Raw genomic sequence first — 21,326 nt, 5'->3', positions numbered from 1 at the left:
CACATGCATTCAACTGAGAATCACTTACTGGCTCTTCGGCATTGGAGTACAAGTGTTTCTGCAAACAATCACAGGTGTGAAACTCAAGCAATCTACGATCTCATCGGTGTTGTTTCTCTCCAACACTGGAGAGGGCACTGTGGATTAGTCTACAGCAGCACACAGGAGACTGCTCTAGAAGAAGAAAGCAGGGACAGACAAATGTTAAAGCTCTTTGCCTGGGCCCCCCCCAAGATTCTAAGAACACTTCTAGAGAGAAAAAAACATTTTATCTGGGTCATTGGCTTCAGTACCAGCAGCAGCAGGTGTAAAATTCCTTCTCTTATCGAATCTTATCTGTAACATAAACAGAGAGATGTGCCAACAAATACCTGATCTGAGTTAACTGGCAACTGGTAACTCGCTGGCATGTGCACATCCTTCTCTCTGTTTCCCAGCCACAGCTAGGAAGGTTAGTAGGGAGGGATGGAGGCTTCAATTCAGTTACCCAGTAGCTAATGAGTGTTAAGGACGTAAGAACATATTTAGCCCCTTTAATGGAACATAGACAGGCTGCGAATAGGTCTGTCACTCTACATTCAAACAGAGATACTGTTCAGTCTGATTTCCTTCTGCAACTGATTCAAAAACAGATCCCAGAGCCAGAGAAGAACATGTCACCAGCCAGCAGAGGATTTGACCCCATGTCTAGCTACCATACCTACATCCAATCCACCCTTGTATGAACCAACCAGGGTTTCCTCTGTTTTGTTTATGTTGTGTATTGCAAGGTTACGTAGATTAAGAAATACAAAAGCCAAGTGATAACTGCTGTTTTTTTAGCTGCATTTATGTAGCTGAGACTTTAAAATAACTGTGACCTACTGAGTGTGGTAATCCAGCATCAGACTCAGGGCAGAGGCTGAGTATGATTCCATGAGATGATATCACACTCAGAACAAGGCTAGAGGAAGTTTCTTACCAATTCACAAAGCCTTGTCCACTCCACAATTCCAACCCCTGCATCTTCTTCTCTCCTCCTCTTCCTTCTGTTCTCCCTGTCTTATTACACCTTCTCCATTCTTATCCTCCCATTCTCATCTTTCTCCCCCCTGCCACTCTCCTAATGTTCTGTTCTGGGATGCTCTGATGTATTTGTTTACAGCACAACTCCTCCCTGTATGCCACCACAGTATTTTGGCTGTTTTCCCCTCGATCTCCTCCTCTTCCTCATGCCCTCCTGCCATCACACTGAAGCCAGTGTTTCAGACTGCCTTCCTGCCGCCAACAAAGCATCTCCTCTCTTTGTTGGGGCCTCCTTTTGGAGAGGGAGGCCGGCCTCCAAGTTAATTGTGCATTCGTTAGCATTCGCCTGCCGCAGCTTAACGACTTAGCTCCTTAAAATGTAGATGAAGTGATGTGAGTGTGTGTGTTGTTTTTTTTTTTCAAAAATGTAAGTTATTTAATTGTTGTTTTTTTACGTTTGTAGACAATGGTAGATGAAGCAGAACATCCAAAATATTAAACTTTTAGTTGTTTAAAAATCAAACTCTGGAGAAGCTCAGAGAGATGTGAGATTCCTCACGCTCACATTTAAGAGACGCTGTGTACGACAACTGTCCTCTGATGAGCAGTCGTGCCTTGCTGAAAAGAGATATGAAGGATATTTCTCCACTAAGTTTCTTCTGCTCCTATGTGAAGTAAAAAAACCAAGTTTTTAACTTCCCCTGTTCTGTCAATGTAAGCTCTTCGCCATCATGTCTCTTCAGTCCCTATCACCCTATTTTCCGTCATTGCTCCAACCTTTATCGTCAGTCATGGAGAAAGAGCAAAGGGCGTCTCAATGCACATTTGCTCTTTGGAGTGAACCTTAGAAGTTTTTTTTAATGCAACACACCAACAGTCAGTGTACAGGAACATAATTAGAGGTGTGAATCTTTATTTGTACAACTAAACCTCATATAATTTAGTTGTAGAAAAGCCACAAGTAAGACTCTTAGTTACAGTAACTGAAGTGCTCAGGTACTTAAACAACAGCAAAACCAGAGTGATTTTCTTCTAAAGTAATGTTCTGTAACAAACACAGACAGGCTCTCGGTCATAGAAGTTCATTTTTCTGGTAGACTTGTCCACCTGACAAAACTTTTTGAATGTAGTACGGATGCAACTTCTCCTAATGGAAATGTCCAGCTTTTATTAAAACACCTTCATGACAAAATCTATATAACTTTAAATAACAATGAAGGAGAATTTAATGAAAAGTGAGTTAGTGGCAGGCACTGCTGCACACTTACAGCACAAATGTTCAAATGTTACACCTATGCAAATAGTAAATGGTAAATATGCCTATGCCTTAAAATAACAGAATTTTAAACCTACCTGTCTCTCTCTTGCTAATGGACATGGCTTTCCACTTCATATGTTTTACAAGACAAGCCACATTACCTGTTTTAGTGGTGTGTCCATTTGTTGGGATTCAACTAGCCCGCCTTAACCCCCCCTGGCATTTTATGTGTACTAAAAGTTCAGCATTTGGTTTTCCCAAATGCTGAATGGTTTTTTTTGGTGTCCTCATCGAATGATTGTTGTGGAATTTTGTACAGACATTCATGTTACCCAGGCGTAACTGAATATTTTGTGTTGTGTGTTAATAAGCAAATAATGATTATGATGGTAAACATAAGACACATTTTATCTGCAAGGCATTGACATGTTACTGTTGTCACTGTAAACACGTGAGCATGCAAATGTTGGTATTTAGCTCACAGCTACAGCCTCATGGAGCTAAATTTTGGCTGTGAACTCTATTGTTGTCATTGTAAATTTGCTTCTGTATTCTTCAGGCAGTCTATTAGAAATATATGCCCAATCTGGCTGCCATTTTATTAGCCTCAGAAAGACACAGAGTCATCATAACGAACATAAAAGCTGGCATGTGCACATCCTTCTCTCTGTTTCCCAGCCACAGCTAGGAAGGTTAGTAGGGAGGGATGGAGGCTTCAATTCAGTTACCCAGTAGCTAATGAGTGTTAAGGACGTAAGAACATATTTAGCCCCTTTAATGGAACATAGACAGGCTGCGAATAGGTCTGTCACTCTACATTCAAACAGAGATACTGTTCAGTCTGATTTCCTTCTGCAACTGATTCAAAAACAGATCCCAGACCAGAGAAGAACATGTCACCAGCCAACAGAGGATTTGACCCCATGTCTAGCTACCATACCTACATCCAATCCACCCTTGTATGAACCAACCAGGGTTTCCTCTGTTTTGTTTATGTTGTGTATTGTATTGTAAATTTGCTTCTGTATTCTTCAGGCAGTCTATTAGGAATATATGCCCAATCTGGCTGCCATTTTATTAGCCTCAGAAAGACAAAGAGTCATCATAACGAACATAAAAGATACTAAATATGTCAAGTGCATTACAGTCTCAGTGTTAACTAATATGATCTACTGAAGTCTACAATCTACTGACTGAATGCGTCTGTGTGGAACAGTGCTCTGCTAAACCTCCTATTCAAATGTTAGAGCAGGGGCTCAAATTACAGCTGTACAGAGGAAAAACACACTCACCTGAATCCCGTTTGACCACATTTAAATATGGCCTCTTTGTGTGTTTTGGGCAGTTTATGTGTGTATCTGTAGCGAAGGTCTTGACTTTGTGCATGTCTGGAAGCACAAACATAAGTATAATAACTAGTAAGTACAATGTGTTTTCTTTCGTATTATACTATTTTAGAGTGTAGATTGTCATGAGTGGAACAAATATTAAAAATTAATTTAATCATTTACTTGTAGAATTTGAATGGGCTCTACCTATTACTTGGTTTTTTTGATATTTCTTATTAGCTTTAACATCTCTTTCGAGGTTGACAGTTGTATGTTTATCCAATTTTTGGTGAAGCATCTTGTTAATGCACCAAACTGATGATGCAATGAAGATACGTTGGGTGAAAAGGCTTTTTGTGTTAGGAGATGAAAGGGAGAAAAACCACGCAGGCTGAAACCTATAATGTAAAGAAAACTGAAGGAATGCTGGTTAAACATTGGGCTCTCTCTAGCCTCACACCTTTACACCTGAGACGAGGTGGCGACTCCGGGGCTGCCCCTAGCGCATGCGCTCGTATTGCTCCTTCCATCAGTAGGATACTATAAGGGCAACTCGGAGAGAGAGCAGCTTGATTCAGGCTGCAGCATTTGGACCGTACCGAGGCGGGCAGGAAGAGCAGTTGCAAGGCGGAGGAGATGGAGGACAAAGAGAAAAAGAAGGATATAAACTCCTCCAATAGCGACAGAGTCACGCTAAAGAAAGAAATTGGACTTTTGAGCGCTTGCGCTATTATCATCGGTGAGTGCGTGCGTGTGTATGTGTGTGTGTGTGTGTGTGTGTGTGTGTGTGAGTGAGTGTGTGAAAGCTTTTCTACCAAATGATGTTTTCATGAAGAGCGGGTCTATATGGTGAGTTCGGCTGCACAGAGAAGTTAAGGAGGAAACGTGTTAACAGCCGGCTGGCGGAGTCACTACTGTAACGTGGCGGGTATGAAGTTGTCGCTTTGATGTTACTGTATGGCACAGAATAAAAATCCAGCCACAACAGCATCATGCTTTGTGTGTGTGTGTGTAAAGGTCGCGATCTACTGTTAAGGTCACCGAAAGAGTGTGACTTATCCGAATTTCATACAAAAACTGCCATCGTGCGCCGAGGAGTCGCTTTTACGCGCTCAATGAGCGCCACTGACGTGTGGGTCCAGCTCCGACTGTGCGGGTTTTAGGTTTTGTATGGAAACTGTTGCATCAGTCGTGATGATCTGAATATGGGCATGCCTACGTGGCTGGATCTTCTCGTGCTGAACTTGAAACAAGCCCTACAGACAAAGCGCAGCCTTCCAGCAGTTCTGCGGGACCGTTGTGGAGAAACCCTGCCGGGGTTAGTGGTTCGGTATCGGCAGAAAAGTGCATGGCATCAATGCTCCATTTAGAGAGCCTTTTAACAGAACCCGCCCATAATACATATGATACTAGGCAAAAGAAATTCGTATAAGGAAAAAAAAGCGGCCATATAAAGTGAAGTCTGTTTTAATGGAGGAAGTTGCGTTGCTGCAGTCTGTTTCCTGTTAATGCTTGTGCAGAGTAGCAGCCAGGCCGTGTCAGATCTTTGGTGCGGCAGCATAGTCTGTGCCGGGAAACTAGCACATACTGAGCAGTAAACTCAACAGCTTATAGATTACAGGTCGTTATAATCAGACAGTAATACACAGGGTTCACTAAGTGCCACCTCCCAGTTGATAAGCGTCATATGACTGGATACGTACCAGCTCTCTCTATTTATTGAATCTCGTTTTAATATTGTGACCTAAGGATTGTTAATGTTTCAGTTTTGTGGCTGCTATACATGTTATATACACGGTTCTGTAAGACAAGATAATTTGATGAATGAGATCACGGATAAAGAGGTCACCTCATATCCTCACATTCTTTGCAAATTGCTTTAAATTCTAAAATTACAAGTTTAGAATTTTGGATTATGAGCTCATGCTTTTGATTTGTCAGCAGCCATTGATCCGTCTCAGTAAATCACCTATGTGTGGCTGTAGAGTCATAAGACAGACTTTAACTAGATGTCTTTGGTGAAAGTCATGAGACATTAGGAACGTGTCAATGAAAACACAGTAGTGCCAGTGTACCTCTGAAGACACAATCACCAAATGATAAGGTCGTAAACCACCAGTAGACTCCAAGTCACCAGAATGACACAACAAACCAAGCTGAATGTAAGCAGAAGCCAGATGTTGGATATTATAGACTGTGGAAGTGGTAGTTTTCACAGTAGTTGTTTGAGCCCCATGTTTATACATGTATCATTAAATTAATATTAAAAAAACCCAAGGGAGGCTATCGCATAGACAATTTACACAAAGATCGGGATAAGAAAGAAAATAGGCATTTTTTTAAAGCTGAGAAATGAGTAGAAGGTGGAAATGAAACACAATCTGACATTCATTGGAGTTGCAAAGGAAAAGGCAACAAAGCGGCCTTTGCAATACTCATGTTATCATTTTAATAGCTTATCTTCGGAGCCAAGGTCATATCTATTGTTCTTAGATAGAAACTGAGACAACCCCAGTTCTTTGGCCGGCCTTTTTAACCCAGTAGCTGTACAACCCCTTTTCCAAGTACACTGCAGTTAGTCTTTACAGTATACCAGGGAGCTTAAGTGGGTTAGGATTTTGCTCTGATTTAATATTATCAAGTGTGAAATGAATGCTCTAACCACGGAGCTTAATACTGACTTCTTGCCTTTTCTGTTGTGCACAGATGGAGTGGAGCCTGTGCAGCTAGTTTACACAAACAACTTGAGTCATGCTACTACCCACCAGATACAGCCCCCTCACATCCAACACCCCACTATAGTGGAGTGGACGTCTGAAGCTGAACCAGTGTGCATGGCTGCTGCTTCACTGTGTGTAGAAACTGTTCAATTTTAGGGCTAGATAGTAAACCAGATTATATCATACTTAATACTATTCTGCAAAATTTACCCTTCCTACCCCCACACAGGCAGTAACTCGCAGACTGCTGTCGTCATTCTCGGCTTTAGGCTTGTTAATACTAGTAGGACAGGTTCACATTATTGATGAGAAAGAAACACTGCGCCTACTAGAATTTTATACCAGTGATTAATGTGAAGACAGAAATTCTCAGCAAGTTCTGGGGTGGGGGGCTGAGAGGGTCAGTAGGACTGTGATTCACGCTTTCAGCAGCCATGCCAAATTTTGTGACATAACAAACACAACGTAGGCATTATGTAACCACTCTGCATCTCACCGCAGCCTCCACAATCAAATCTGACAGTGATAAATGCGCTGTTTGGACCTCCTCTCTTACTCTGCCTCATTATGGAGCACTTAGGGCTGTGCTAAAGGGGGGGGTGGGGGGGAAGCGGTGATGGTGTGCCTCATTGGGTTGCAACAGCTTAAATGTTTACGACGGACAGAGTCGTATGTTTTTGTCCTAAAGTTCTCCAAAAAGTGGAAAAACTTGGAGGACAGTGAAAAACATGTTTTGCTTGCACAGCTGTTGTTTGGTTACTTTCTTCTGTGTATTAGTTTTTGTTTGGAATTTTCTTCTCGTAGGGGTGGTGACGTATGAGTGCAGGACAGATTTGAACTCATGACACAGTGGCTTATAAGTTCACCTTAGCCACTAGGGGACATCTGTTTATTTCTGTTATGGGGACAGCTGAGCCAGGACCTCAGTCAGTCATGTTCCTACCCCATCATGAGACCCACCTGGCTTTGCCAGTTCTAATTAGAAAAAAATAATTACTGTATTTACTTCAGAAATTGCTTTGCTATCGGCCAAAACTTTAAAACCACCCGGAGGTGGACAGGGGTCTGCGTGGGGAGTGTGACTGGTCTGCAACTAGCCCCACAGCAAGCTGTGATGCAGTCCTGACACCTGTTCAGTGTTTTCTACAGTGGCTCTTATGTGTGAGCGCACCAGGCGGGTTATCCTTCTTTTCCGTGTGCACAACTGAGTGTTGAGCGCCCACGACCCTGTTGTCAATTCACCAGTTGTCCTTCCTTGGACCATTTTCTGGTAGATACTTTCTGGTGGATAACTGCAGAGCATCTTTGATCCAGTCACCTGGTCATCACATTTTCCCCGTGTCAAAGTCACTTAGATACCGTCACTTGCCCATTTTTCCTGAATTCAGTACATTAACCTCAAGCACTGACTGTTCATGTCAACCTCCAACAGCCTGTTCCAATTCCCCAGCTGTGCAGCGCCGGTCCAAGCCCGGTAGAAATTGGGGAGGGTTGCGTCAGGAAGGGCATCCGGCTTAAAAACTGCCAAATCAACATGCGGACAATGGTCCACTCTGGCGACCCTGAACTTACGGGATAAGCCAAAAGAACAAAAATAAATAAATAAAACTGAGTGTCCAACTGATGTCTAATATATCCCACCACACTGTAGATGAGCAGTGTTAGTGGTTTTATTGGTGTGGCTGATCAGTTTATATTGAACTGACAAATCAAAAGAAGGTAATTGGCTGCTTTTGTGACAGTTACCACCAAGGATGTTTTTGCCATTTATCATCGTTTTGTCTTTGTTAACATCCTGCAACTCTGTTTGTACTGTGTCAGCATAGTAAATAATGTAATTTCATAACCAGTAGATTTTTTTGCTCTCTCTTCACAGAAAAAACAATGACTCATACAGAGATTATGTCTACAGATAGGAAAGACTTTTTAAAAACCTTTATCAATGGTCAAATTTTTCTTTTTTTTTTATTCCAAGGAATGCAACTAATGTTGAAGTGCATCTTTTGCTGAGAGGCCCAACAAAAAGCATTTACTGCATTGAGAACCAAAGTCAGCGTTTGTGTTAGAGCAATATTAAAGACCAGAATCAGATCTCAGACAAAGGAATACAGAGAAAAAACGACAACCCACAACTATGCAGCAGCTTTTTGAGTTGCTCTCAAAGCTTTACTTAAAAAAATGTTGATTTTTCCTGCTTTCTGTCCCTGACTTTGTTGCCATGCAATTTAAACATAAGCATACAATTATTTGATTGAGGGTTTCAGTGTAGCAGCACATGTCTTTCTGTAATGAACTTGGGTATGTATGAAATTGTGTCTGTTAGAACATCTCAACACAACACTAAATGAAAACTGTAATGCTGCAGGCTGTTTGACTGTTCAATGAGAGGAGAAGAAGAAGCATTGACCTTTTCCTTAAGCATGTCTCATTATTGTTCTTACCATCTACATTCTCTGTATTCTTACTGCTAGACTTCTAGGAAAAGCTGCAGTATCTATTGATAGGGTTCTTTAACCTTTGACCTCTGACTTTTTTACAAGTTTAATAATAATAATAATAATAATAATTCATTTTATTTATAAAGCTCAAAGTGCTACACAAGCAGATTAAAAGCAAGAATAAAACATAAAACACAAGTAAAGCATATAAATCATAAAATAACATAGCATAATAAAAAAAGTAATGATAACTTTAAAATGCTTTTCTGAACACACAAGTAACCGTTTACATCTGCGTACAGTTACATTACCGTGTTACTGTTAATACTCGTCCTCGCAGCGGATCGACATATTGCTAATTACAATAAAGTTGCATGTCACCAAATGAAACAAACACCTGTTTCAGTGAATCCTTAGCGATTTAATTTGTTTACTGAGATGTTTTAATAGGACTCTTGAGATTTCTTAGCTAATGTGCTTCTTTCATCCGTGCTTTGTTAAACAAGTGTCAATAACCCTTTTATGTCTTCTTTTCTTTTAAGGGAACATCATTGGCTCTGGAATATTCATCTCTCCTAAAGGAGTATTGGAGCATGCAGGCTCAGTGGGGCTGTCACTCATTGTCTGGGTTTGTGGAGGGGGAATCTGTGCCCTTGGGTCCCTGTGCTATGCTGAACTGGGTGTCACCATCCCAAAGTCTGGAGGAGACTATTCATATGTGACAGAAATCTTTGGAGGGCTAGTGGGGTAAGCGTTGTAGTTTTTGTTTAGTTCCTCTTTTTATTACAGTGGTTTTGTGTTTCAAGCTCTTGTACTTAGCTGGCATGGATAATACTGCAAAGGTTCAGGGTCTGTACACAAAGCACTTTGTTTTAACGGGGCTGCCAGGTTGGAACCGATCAGGTCTGGCTGTCTTGTGACTTTTGTGGTCATATGACACGTCAACTGATCGTAGTGTTTCTGTACAGTCCAACGGTGCCCTGTGTATGCACTATGTATGTCTGTGGTGTAACTAGTTTGGTGCTGTGTGGCTTTGTAAAGTAAGGCCAAACGTTAACCCAATAAAACATCAAGCCATAATTTAAAAATGCATCAGTAAATCAAATGCTGAATCATGCCACACTCATACATTTTTTAAATATATTGATTTGTATGGGAAATGCACTATGTGGAATTAGAAAGTTGCAATAAGAATTGCAAGAGATCATTTCTTTTTTATTTTGAAATATCCATAAATGTTTATTGTGTGACAGCAACAGGGATGTAGCAGCCAACAACTAACCATGTGCAACATATCTGTAAATCTGCTGACTGACCAACCTTGCAGAAATATCACATGTAGACAAGTTAATTTTTTATGGATCCTTTTCATACATTATGAATATTAGTAACATATCCCTGGAAATTAGTAACATAATAATTTCCCTCTTTTTTGGGGGGGGGGGCATCCCTCTGTTAGTATATTACAAAATACAGTTGGGGATCACTCCTCTGTTACTAAAAGAGGACATCACCACATCAAAAGTATTCCAGGCAACAGCCACATTCAAAGTAAGATAAGGCACACTGTACTTTGGATGCTGCCCTATAGTAGGGCTTTCATCCCCTGTCTCCTCATGTCTCAGTGTCATTAATTTATATCTAATGAGAAAAAACTGCTGAGCAAGTCACTCAAATCCAGTTGCTGCAGTGGAGCAGTATTAAGACCAGTAGCAGGAAGCTGAGATTCTGTTGTGCAGCTCTCAGTATAAGTATAAGGGTCTGCAGCAGCAAGTTCTCTGTATGAATCTCTGTTGAAAAATACTTTAATACTTACAGCAGCAAAGCACTGTTTACTGTCAGCTGTGAAACCCAGTGTCTCTCCGTCCTATAGCTTCCTGTTGTTATGGAGCGCCGTCCTCATCATGTATCCGACTACACTGGCTGTCATAGCGCTCACCTTCTCCAATTACGTCTTGCAGCCAGCCTTCCAGAATTGCCTGCCTCCATACATCGCCACCAGACTCCTCGCCACCATCTGTATCTGTGAGTCCGAAACAGACCAGAGTCTTCTTAAACTTGCTGCTGTATTACAAATTGGGGCACAGTTTGTAATACAGTCTGACAGCCAGTTCCCGCAAAACAACAGCAATTATATTAATTAGGTAGAACTGCAGTCCACCTTAGTTAGCCCAGATGATGATTGACTGTCAGTATGTTCACATGTTCCACTGCTAACACAACTGCTGTATTAAAAAAAACTGAGTATGGTTGATGATCAATGATTGAAAAATTCTTTCCACAACCTTTTCAGGCTGACACACTGGATCGCTAGAGTTCTTTCAGCTTAATTGGCTGGAGATTGTCTGTGAAAACAAATGTTTTATTGATGGCTTTGTTGCTAGTCTGATGTGCTCGTCTAATGAATCATTTTCAGAGGGTCTCAGTGGTGTATTGGTTTATATTCCTGTAGACTACTTGCTTCCGCTCTGGCTTCAGCCTTTGTCATCATGACATTCTGGTTCACTGTATCACACTTCAGACTTTTGGTTGCTTCACTTACACCCATTGAGGTAAACATCAGAGAACTCATCCTTTCTTAGGGTCGTGACAGCTAATTGCGGAAGATCTGTTTGCCTAGTTCTCGTGGTGTACCCCACACCATCAGCACTAGTCTGACCCCCATTTGCGGTAGGGGATTCAGCTTCTTAAAATTGGAAAAAGTGGAAAAAATGGAAAGCAAACGCTGCTTTGTTTATAGATTGTAGATAAATGGTCCCAGGTCTCTTAAGGTTTCCCCATAAGTAGGCTTTTAAAAAACAAATGAGACAAAGAAATGTTTTGTTTTGTTTTTTCCATCAACTGCAGCACCTGGTGACTAGGTGTCTTCCTACCTGTAAGCTGTTTGGAGAGAGCAGCTAACAGGTGGGAAAGGCTCTTTGAATATAAAGCAAGGAAACTACAAACTAAATCCAGTTACATTCAACTCCTGGCCTGAAGATATTATGGAACTGTGATGGTTCAAAGTGTTATTGTCATTTGATAATTCCAAATGAAGCGTTGTGTCTATTTCCAGCCTTTGATCTAAACAGCAGTTGTCATGATGCATCAATATGCATTTAAATAGCCAGTGGCACAAGCACACCTCCACTATTTATGGCAAGAGAATGTCACAAGGGCTTCCTGGTTAGGTCAAGGGCCCACTCCGTGATCGAGAGTGTCTGTGTGCTGTACTCTTGAGTGCGCTTTGAGTTAGTGTGTCAGTATCAGTGTCAGACTACATAATGGTGCCAGCCTTTGTGGACGCCGCTAATGAGAGGGCGTGTCTACGCCATTGTCCATTGTTTCCGAGTGCTTACCGCGACGTTCCTCTCACTGAGCACCATGGAAACAGGAAATGGGCAGGACACCTTGCACATCAGTGATGGGGGCTTCCATTGGCCAGCTGACCTTCTGGTTGGCTGCTTGATGTTTCCATTGGCTGCTTAGCACTCCCCCCATCCTTCTCTGTGGTCCACAGCATCTCACCTGCTGTCATCGATTGTAGCCATTTGTTTCTAATTGTGACCAGGAGTTTGTATGAGCTTATGGGCAGAGAAAGCATCAGGTTGCATAGCACGCTGATAACAGAGGGAGCAACCAGCAAAAGGAGGTGTGTGAAGTGACATATGTCGCTTCTCTAAACGTTGGTGTTGTAGATATTAAGCTTAACTAGCTCTGTATGCTACGAAAATGCACACTGGTATTATTGATATCACCACCAATGTTTTTTTTACTAAAACAGGAAGATGGTTTGCCGCTTTTCATCCAAAGGTCACATGTGCTTTTGGCTTCACATTTGTACAACTTATGTGACTTTGGCAAAAGTGTTTCTCTAAAACATGGTGCAATAAACTGGATTAATAGGTCTAATTAGTTATTCTGTACTACGGGCATTTTTGAGGCTCCAAAGTGCAGAAGGCTTGTGTTATGTTAGCTTCTAAGTGAAAGATTTATGAATGTGAGTCAGCAGACATGTGTCCCCCCTTTCCTTACTGCAGTGTGCTGCATAAGAGTCACAAGTGACCCAGGTGTGTGTCTGTGTGTGTGAAAACAGGTCCAGTTGTGGCCTGGTTCTGTTCTAAGAATAGGAGCTCTGGACAGCCCACAGCAGCAGGGCCTAGCAGTTCACCTATTTAAGAAGATTTGTTCATTCCAGCACAGCAAAATGCCAGTTTCGCTCACTGGTTGCTTGTGCCACTTCACTGTCCTGGTGCAGCCGTGGTAGAAACAACAGTAGTAGTAGTAAAAATAGATGATGATAGATTTCCACAAAACAAACTTAAGAAGTAATGCTCTTATTCAAATCAAACTGCAAACTTCAAATGTCCAAATGCCCTATACAGTGTATAAGTGTTTACCAAAGAAAGTCCTCCACAAAGTCAGAGCAATGATACAACTGCATAAGCACAGCACAGAATAAATCAATGTTTAGTGTGTTTGAGTGATTTTAATTTAATATTAGCAGCTGGAAACGTCTACAGATTCTTTCTCTGGAAAAAAATCCAGCACGGCCCATCAAAAACAGAATAAACTGAATCTAGAGAGGAGGATGAGTTGTGGACACATACATAGATATTTGGCTCCTCCTGCATCTTCTGCATCTGTCCTGTTGTGGGTTTGAAACAACAGGAATTTACGTATCTGCAATATAGTATCCTAATGCATCACAAATAAATGAAGGGGACAGATGCTGTCCATCTATTAGAGTTAATGTATATAAACCACAGTTATATTAAGCCTGCCATCAGAAACAAGTATCACTTGTTCTGCTTACAGTACATGTGTACTTACAGCTCAGGGATAACTACAGTATAAAAAAATACAGTTAGTCTGTTCCTGTCAATCAGGAAGGCTCGGTGTGATTTTCTGCTGTTGCAGCAATCTGACACTCAGCTTTTACTTCATGTCCCATTTTAGAAAACTTCCCCTTTAACGTGTTTAGGTATGTGGTGTCCCAGATGTTTTTACATCTGTGTAGCCCTTTACGGTGCCTGTAAAAAATATTTGTAAGAAACTAGAAACTACGCAGGTCATTGTAAACCAAGGCATTTGGTCAAAGCTACACAGAACTGGTTAAAAGAGAACAAGGTTAATGTTCTGGAGTGGAGTCAGAGCCCAGACCTTGATCCAATTGGGAATTTGTGGCTGGACTTGAAAAGGGCTGTTCAATCACGATCCTTGTGCAAACTGACAGAGCTTGTTTTACAAAGGAGACTTTCAGTGTTGTGATGTTCAAAGCAGATAAGGACCCATACACACAGTGCTGTCTCTATTACCAACGGATGTGAAGGATGTGTCATTTATTTTATGTTTTATATTTTTAACTAATTGACATTTATTTGGCAGTTTTCACTTTAACATGAAAAGATGTCATTTTTGTCAATTTTTGTCAACACTTCAAAAAAAAAAAAAAACATCACTTTTAAACGGTGGCTGGATGCAGACTTCTAAATAAGTTACTTTACCCAGATGAGTTCCTTCAGATTCTCTGCTGTTTGAAGGGATTCAGGCTTCGGATTCATTGTGGTGGTCAGACAGGACTGTTAGATGGTTTTTGCCAGTTCATTGATTTCAGTGACCAGTTCCTGCACCAGTTCCATAATATCTTCAGGCCACGAGTTGAATGTAACTGGATTTAGTTTGTAGTTTCCTACAAAGAGGCTTATTTGAGGTTAAAAAACTCCCTGATAAATCTGCACTGAGTTAGGATCCGAATCCATTAAGAAGAAAAGCGGTAATCAGTTTAGTATTCTAGTGCTGCGGCAGCCTTCAGTGGAAGTTGTGACAGCAGGACACAGATTTACCTGCGCTGTCACATTTAAAGCCTGCTGGCACCTCCTTCCTGTCAGGGTTAAGACAGAAGGAAGTTGGGGGAGTTGGTGGGTGTTGCACAGGAACAGAGGAACGGAAATGCATGTAACACCCTTAGGGTCATTGACTATAAAACACAGCAGTGTTGTAGTAGAGAGAAAGCTGTGCCCGGTGCCACCCAAACCTCCTGCCAAAAATTCACACATGTGTATGTGATTGAGCTCACGCCAGCGGAAGCAGTTTGTTCAGATTTCTGTGGTGGGAGGGGAACCTTGCCCTGGTGATGGATGACATTAATGTTACACTCAATGAGGCCTGGGAGGCATATAGTTCCCAAGTTTAACTTTACATTTCAGAGTTAAGACCACTTTAAAATTGTTGCTACTTTTAAGTTGTTTGTGGTTGTCTCTCTGTAGGTTTGTATAGTATAGAGAGTATGATAAATTACTGAAGTACTGTTTGTGGTTAATATTAAACAACCCTTTCCACACAGCATGAGTATGCTAACACTGAAAATCCATGTTTGAAACGTCTCTATAACTTCAAATCACCGGCATTTAAAAATGATTGTCAAATGATACCTTTATTATTTAGTGTTCTTAAGAACAACATGCACTCTCCAATTTGTTCTGGTTCATTTAACCCTGTGGGAACAATACCCTTTATCTTATTGTGACAACGACGTCAATGTTAAAGATACAGTATCTTAAGTTTTTTAAATGTATTTACTAGAGATCTGTTCCAAAACTTATCTTGTTGTGGAGAGGTGCTGTCAAAGCCTCCTGTGACGCAGACTCGCTGAACAGCACTGGCAGTGGTGCAGAGACTAAATGCTCGCCCTTCTAACCATAGAGCGAATTTAAATTCTTTCTGACTGAGCAGCACCTTTTGAAGGGAGACTACCTGAAAAGTACTGTTCAGAACGTAGCAGAGTGTTGCAGAGCAGAGAGAAAGTGGGCTGGGTGGAGCAGAGGGGAGTAATTTCAGGTGCTCAAGTTGCATATTTTAGCTCGACTCAGGGGTTTATTGAAGCAAGAGACCAGCTTTTAAAATTGTAAAAAGCATTGTGGGACATGATTTCCTGCACCAAATGCTATAATGTGTACAGGAACGTACACATTGAACTTAAAACACAAAGGTGCTCGACGTGTGCTGTTTCTTATCCTGTGCTAGAAGCTTGACTTACATTTTTGGGTTTTCCGCTCAGCTGGAAGCCTGAACTTGAGTTTGAGGGCCACTAGAGAGCCACTTTGACTTGTCTGGTTTGGCTTACTTGGAATTTGTCCAACCCTCTTTATGGTGGCACTTGCTGGAGGTCTGCGTGAAGGACAATGATTTAGAGAGGAGAGCACGGTTGGGCACACGCACACACACGCAGACACAGTCCACATGTTGGAGACAAAAGTAAGAACTGTTTGATTCCATAGACTTCTGTCTGTATTGACAATAAAGACGTTCTTTCTTTTACGGTTGTGTGCAGGCAACAAAGAAATGTGAGTCAGTGAGACAATGTACAGTTCATATAAACTGCCACAGGCAGTTGTATAGTATGTTTTACTGTGTATAGAAACAATGTAGATGTATTTATATACTGTAGACATCGATACGTATATATTTATTTGAATGTTGGTAATTAGAAATGCTAATATCCCCAGTATGGTGTCGATAAAATGATGTAATATATAAAATGTGTGTTTAACATCTGTTAGTCGTGTCTTGCAGGATAACAGGACTTGTGATTTTATTTGTTAATTATCTTATAATTATCTTAGTAAAGAGCATTTAAAGAATACAATTTAAATGTGTATTTCAAGACACAGCTTGTGAACTTCAGACTAACTCTTTTCTGTTTCTGTGTGTTTGAGTGCAGTGTTTCTGACCTGGGTGAACTGCTCAAGTGTGCGTTGGGCAACGAGGATACAGGATGTGTTCACTGTAGGAAAACTCCTTGCTCTGGCACTCATCATAGTTGTAGGACTTGTCCAAATCTGTACAGGTATACACACAGATCACATCCTCCTTAAATCAGACTAATTGCTACTATTTGGTCACATGCTTTTTGGCTGAACTTTGATTTGGTTTAAATTATGTATACATTGCACGATAAAGACATATAATGATTACGGGTGAATGGGCTCATTTTATAGAGAATTACAGAAAAAAAAAACGGTTGACAATAGAAAGCAGAGTTTTCGAAATTATATAAATTGATAGATGATATAAGGAAAAAACATTATGAGCAAATTATAGAAAAGAGCAATACCAAAAATGTGTGCGGTAATGTGAAAAATGTATCAAAGTAGTAATGAAATAATAAGAAATAAATAAATAAACTGCTGTGGATTCTGTGACAGCAGCAAACATGTATTGACGCTGGTGACCCCTGGTGCACATGAGTAGACATAACATGAACAAGCTAGTTCAGAAGGTTAGTGTATATGTTTGTCAGGAATAAATTGTTATAAAAATAAGACAAATATTTTATCGCGCAGCTGTAGGCAGCAAAATGTTGACCAGGCTCTGTTTATTAATAATGTTGAAAGGGGGTGAAAGGGGGGTTTTAATGTTTTATGGCAAGTTGCAATTGAAACAGTACTTAATGAGGATTGATAGGACAACTCGTTTCATCCACACCTGCCTTTTTCTCACCTGCCTCTAGGTCACTACGATGCCCTGAGACCCAGTGTGGCCTTTGAGTTTAGCCAGGACCCCACAGTTGGACAGATAGCTCTGGCTTTCCTCCAGGCCTCCTTTGCCTACAGTGGGTGGAATTTCCTCAACTATGTCACAGAGGAGGTTGTGGAGCCACGCAAGTATGGAACATGCACAAATAATATTTCATATCTCTATAGTGATTTATAAAAGTGATTGTACAGTTGATCTAATTCATCGTGGTTGTACATACTCAACTTTCGAGCATATTGTCCATGACTATATTCAATGCTTTAACTTCTAATTATATACATTTTATATATTCTTTTATATCTCTGTAAAATCGCCAGAAACTTTATAGGAATCATGGCTTTCCTTACTTCACTGGTATTATTCATTTCGATAGGAACCTGCCTCGTGCCATCTACATTTCCATCCCACTGGTGACCCTGGTGTATACTATGACCAATATCGCCTACTTCTCCTCCATGACCCCTCAGGAGCTACTGGCCTCCAATGCTGTGGCAGTGGTGAGCAGCTCCTCATCCCCCTGACTGGAAGTTTCACGTACAGTTGGAGCTTAGTTCAGTCGATATACTGATGTACCAGATGTATGCTAGTGAGAAGCACAAGGCAGTGCCTCAACAAACCAGTTAATCAGTCAATAAGACCTAAAACCTAAAAATCAATTTATCTCATGAAACCAATCAGACCAAAATGCCTTCTGCAGCTTTCAGTGAAATTAAAAATGTAGCAATCAAGGAATTATTTGTGCAAATAATCTGATCTAGCATGTGTTGTATTGTTCCAGACATTCGGGGAAAAGCTGCTAGGAATGTTTTCTTGGGTGATGCCGATCTCTGTAGCACTGTCCACCTTTGGAGGAATCAACGGGTACCTGTTCACCTCCTCCAGGTACATGACAAAGCTTATGTAGCTAGTAAGTCCGCAATATAAAAGCTAGTGTGTTTAGAGTTACTCCTAGAGATCAGTTTCAACACATACAATCATGTGTGTGTCTGCTTGCAGACTGTGTTTCTCAGGAGCCAGAGAGGGTCACCTGCCCTATCTGCTGGCTATGATCCACCTGAAGAACTGCACTCCAATCCCTGCCCTGCTGGTCTGCGTAAGTACTACACTGTGTACTGTAAGCATTGCTGTACTGGAGAGTAGGATATATATTATATATTGTATGTAAATCTATGTTTGATCTTTGATTTGCCTTCTTGTCCCACAGTGCATCGCCACAATAGTCATCCTGTGCATTGGAGAAACACACAACCTGATCAACTACGTGTCTTTTATCAACTACCTGTCCTATGGGGTAACCATTGCCGGCCTTCTTTACCTCCGCAAAAAGAGACCCAACCTGGCCAGACCCATCAAGGTACAGAACGCGGAAAACCACAGATCTATTGCAGGAACAAAATTACAATGTCTGTTATTTGATTTCATGGACTTGCTGTAGACACAGGTGATCTCGTATCTTGGCATTGAAGATGGCAATTTCTCTGTTTTGGTTCTTTGCAGGTGAACATGTTGGTCCCCATCACTTACTTGATTTTCTGGGCAGTGCTGCTGGGCTTCAGTCTGTACTCTGAACCAGTGGTTTGCGGCCTGGGAATGGTCATCATGCTGACGGGTGTCCCTGTGTACTTTGTGGGTGTTCAATGGAAGAATAAACCCAAAACCATTTATAGGCTAGTCGGTAAGTTGTCCTCTGCTTCTGTACGCTTTCACGTTCCAACCATATTTTAAAAGAAATCAGCATATAGAATTGAAAATCATTCTGCTGTCTTTTGTGTTGCAGAAAGAGTCACGTACATGGGCCAGAAGGTGTGTTATGTGGTGTTTCCTCAGGAAGACCCTTCAGAGACTGAACCCCTCACTTCCTCCAAAGCCATTGACTGAGCCGAACAGTCAACCAAGAATTCCGTTTTGATATCAACACCTGCACTTCCAGCTTTTGCATAGCAATTTTTTTTTTTTTTTTTTTACCTTGTTTTGGTCAGTTTGAGGATGGTGAAGAGATGGTTTTGCACATGCTTTTGCACATATGCTGCCTAAAAGGAGCTGCGATGAAACCCCAGGATAAAGGAAGCAGATGGCTATACTTTGAGGGCACGTGAAGCCCGAAAGCTGGGGCATGTGTTTTAATTCGTTGGGTTGGTATTACTGATTATTCATCCTCAGCCGAATGCCATGTTTTCTTTCATATGGATGTTCATCTCCTCTCCTGCCTAGTCCCTTCTGACTCAAGGTACTTCCATCTGTTATCTTTTGCTTCTCTTTTAAGATGCTCTACTTGTATTAACAACATTGTGCTAATGTGCCTTATGAAATATATTTTAGTTTATTGGTTTGTGTGGGTATTTTGAGTGTGTAATAACTTTGGTGAAGTAAATATGCAAGCAGTTACTGCACTTAGCAGTTGTTCTCTATTACAGCTGCTACCTTTGTCTCTCTTTCACTGATTACTCATGTGACGTTGACTGTTTGTCAACTGTGGATGAGTATTTGTCAGTCTTTGCCTGGGCATAATACCTGGCCATTGCTTTTTACTATATGTCCCCTGCTCGTTTTTGTCTCTTATTTTAAATTACATCACTAATTTCTGCTGGGAGATACTGTAAGTGCCTTCATGTTAATAGAGATGATCTGCATCACCCTCTTCTTACTCTGCAATATTACCAGCACAGGAGAAGTTTGTGGCCCCAGCATGAAGAATGGCCGACTGTCAGTAATGAATAAGCTGCATTATTAAAACACATGGCAGCCTGTTCTTCCAGGATTTTCAGTGTTCACCGTTCTCCTCCTTTGGTCTCTGATTTTAATACTTTGCTTTAGAATGGTTCTCCTTACTGGGTACGCTGCTGTGAACTCTCCGAAGGTGCTCGAACTCCCGGGACAGTTATTAGATTTCCAATTTCTCACCTGATCTTGTGATTACAGTACTTACCGTTAAAGTGTTGTTGGGTAACACTAGCAGAATCCATGTAGACAGATGGATTGGGGGGCAGTGGCAGTTTACTTGTGCACAGCCCTGCTCCCACCTGCCCAAAGACACATCATCACTGCAATGAACCCTGGTCCACTGACATTTTGTAGATTTGAATGGTTTTAAATAATCTTGAAATAATATGGGTGGGTAAATTTTAGTCCCATTGACCTCCTGTTAACTTCTTGTACTTTTTATGGGTCCATTACTCAGTGTATTTGCACTTGAGTTGCCTGGAAAGTGATATGGTTAGATTGATATCCGTACTGATGTTGCAGCACCATCATTTTAACACATTGCAAATACACTGTAGTCCTGGATATATCGGTGGTGACATGTATTTTGGTTCTCTCTTATAGCACTATGTTGTACATACAACAGAACACATGAAGGGTTGGTGCCAATTGCCTTTTTCATATGATGTAAAGATGCATGTTGGAACTGGGATTGAACTTGGCCTTGGTCAGGCCAGAAGATGCCTTTTCATCACATGCACAGACTCCCACTTAATACAATTCTGTATATCACTGCAGGCACAAGCGGCTCATTTGAGATCTGTAAATATTGTGTAAAGAGAACAAATAGTACAAATGTGCCAGGGAGTCCTACAAAGATCATTCCTTAGAATATGTATACATTTTCATACTGTACAATTGATGGGTGTTTTGTCATTGTGAGTGTTTTTAAAGTTTTTAAAGAATAACAATGTAATTGCTCATTAAAAAGACCAACTTCTGAGAACCATAAATATCTTTGTTGTTTTGGTTGTTTGACCAGTGGGTGGAGTTGGGGGGTAATAAAGCACCATCAGCTAAACTGCTACACAGTTATTGCACATTTTATCATCTGGTAGATTTAATTTCACATTTAAGCTGTTAGGATTTTTTTGTTTGGGATTTTCTGTCATATGTCTAAAACTCAAAGTAGCGTCCTTCTAATCACTCTAACAGGTAGGTCTGATACCTTACCATCAGTCTATCTCAGGGCCAACATTGAGAGACCTACACAGACAGACAACCACTCACACTTACATTCATAGCTGCAGGCAATTTAGACTCACCAATTAACCTAACATGCATGTCTTTGGACTGTGGG

At 41.0% G+C, this 21,326-nt stretch overlaps 1 protein-coding gene across 1 annotated transcript; it reads left to right on the top strand.

Moving 5' to 3' along the window:
* The first annotated feature begins 4,114 nt into the window (after window positions 1-4,114).
* On the top strand, window positions 4,115-20,979 carry slc7a10a (solute carrier family 7 member 10a). The gene is made up of 11 exons (XM_067495027.1): window positions 4,115-4,330; window positions 9,292-9,496; window positions 10,623-10,774; window positions 16,452-16,577; window positions 17,241-17,394; window positions 17,640-17,763; window positions 18,045-18,148; window positions 18,263-18,359; window positions 18,471-18,620; window positions 18,764-18,941; window positions 19,044-20,979. Exons 1-11 carry the CDS (start codon window positions 4,228-4,230, stop codon window positions 19,142-19,144), a joined length of 1,494 nt encoding a protein of 497 aa, XP_067351128.1. The 5' UTR covers window positions 4,115-4,227; the 3' UTR covers window positions 19,145-20,979.
* Window positions 20,980-21,326: the final 347 nt, after the last annotated feature.

This window comes from Channa argus, chromosome 2, assembly GCF_033026475.1.
Source record: "Channa argus isolate prfri chromosome 2, Channa argus male v1.0, whole genome shotgun sequence".
NCBI lineage: Eukaryota > Metazoa > Chordata > Actinopteri > Anabantiformes > Channidae > Channa > Channa argus.
Note: the sequence above shows the minus strand (reverse complement) of the source record. Positions and strands in the feature narration are given on the sequence as shown.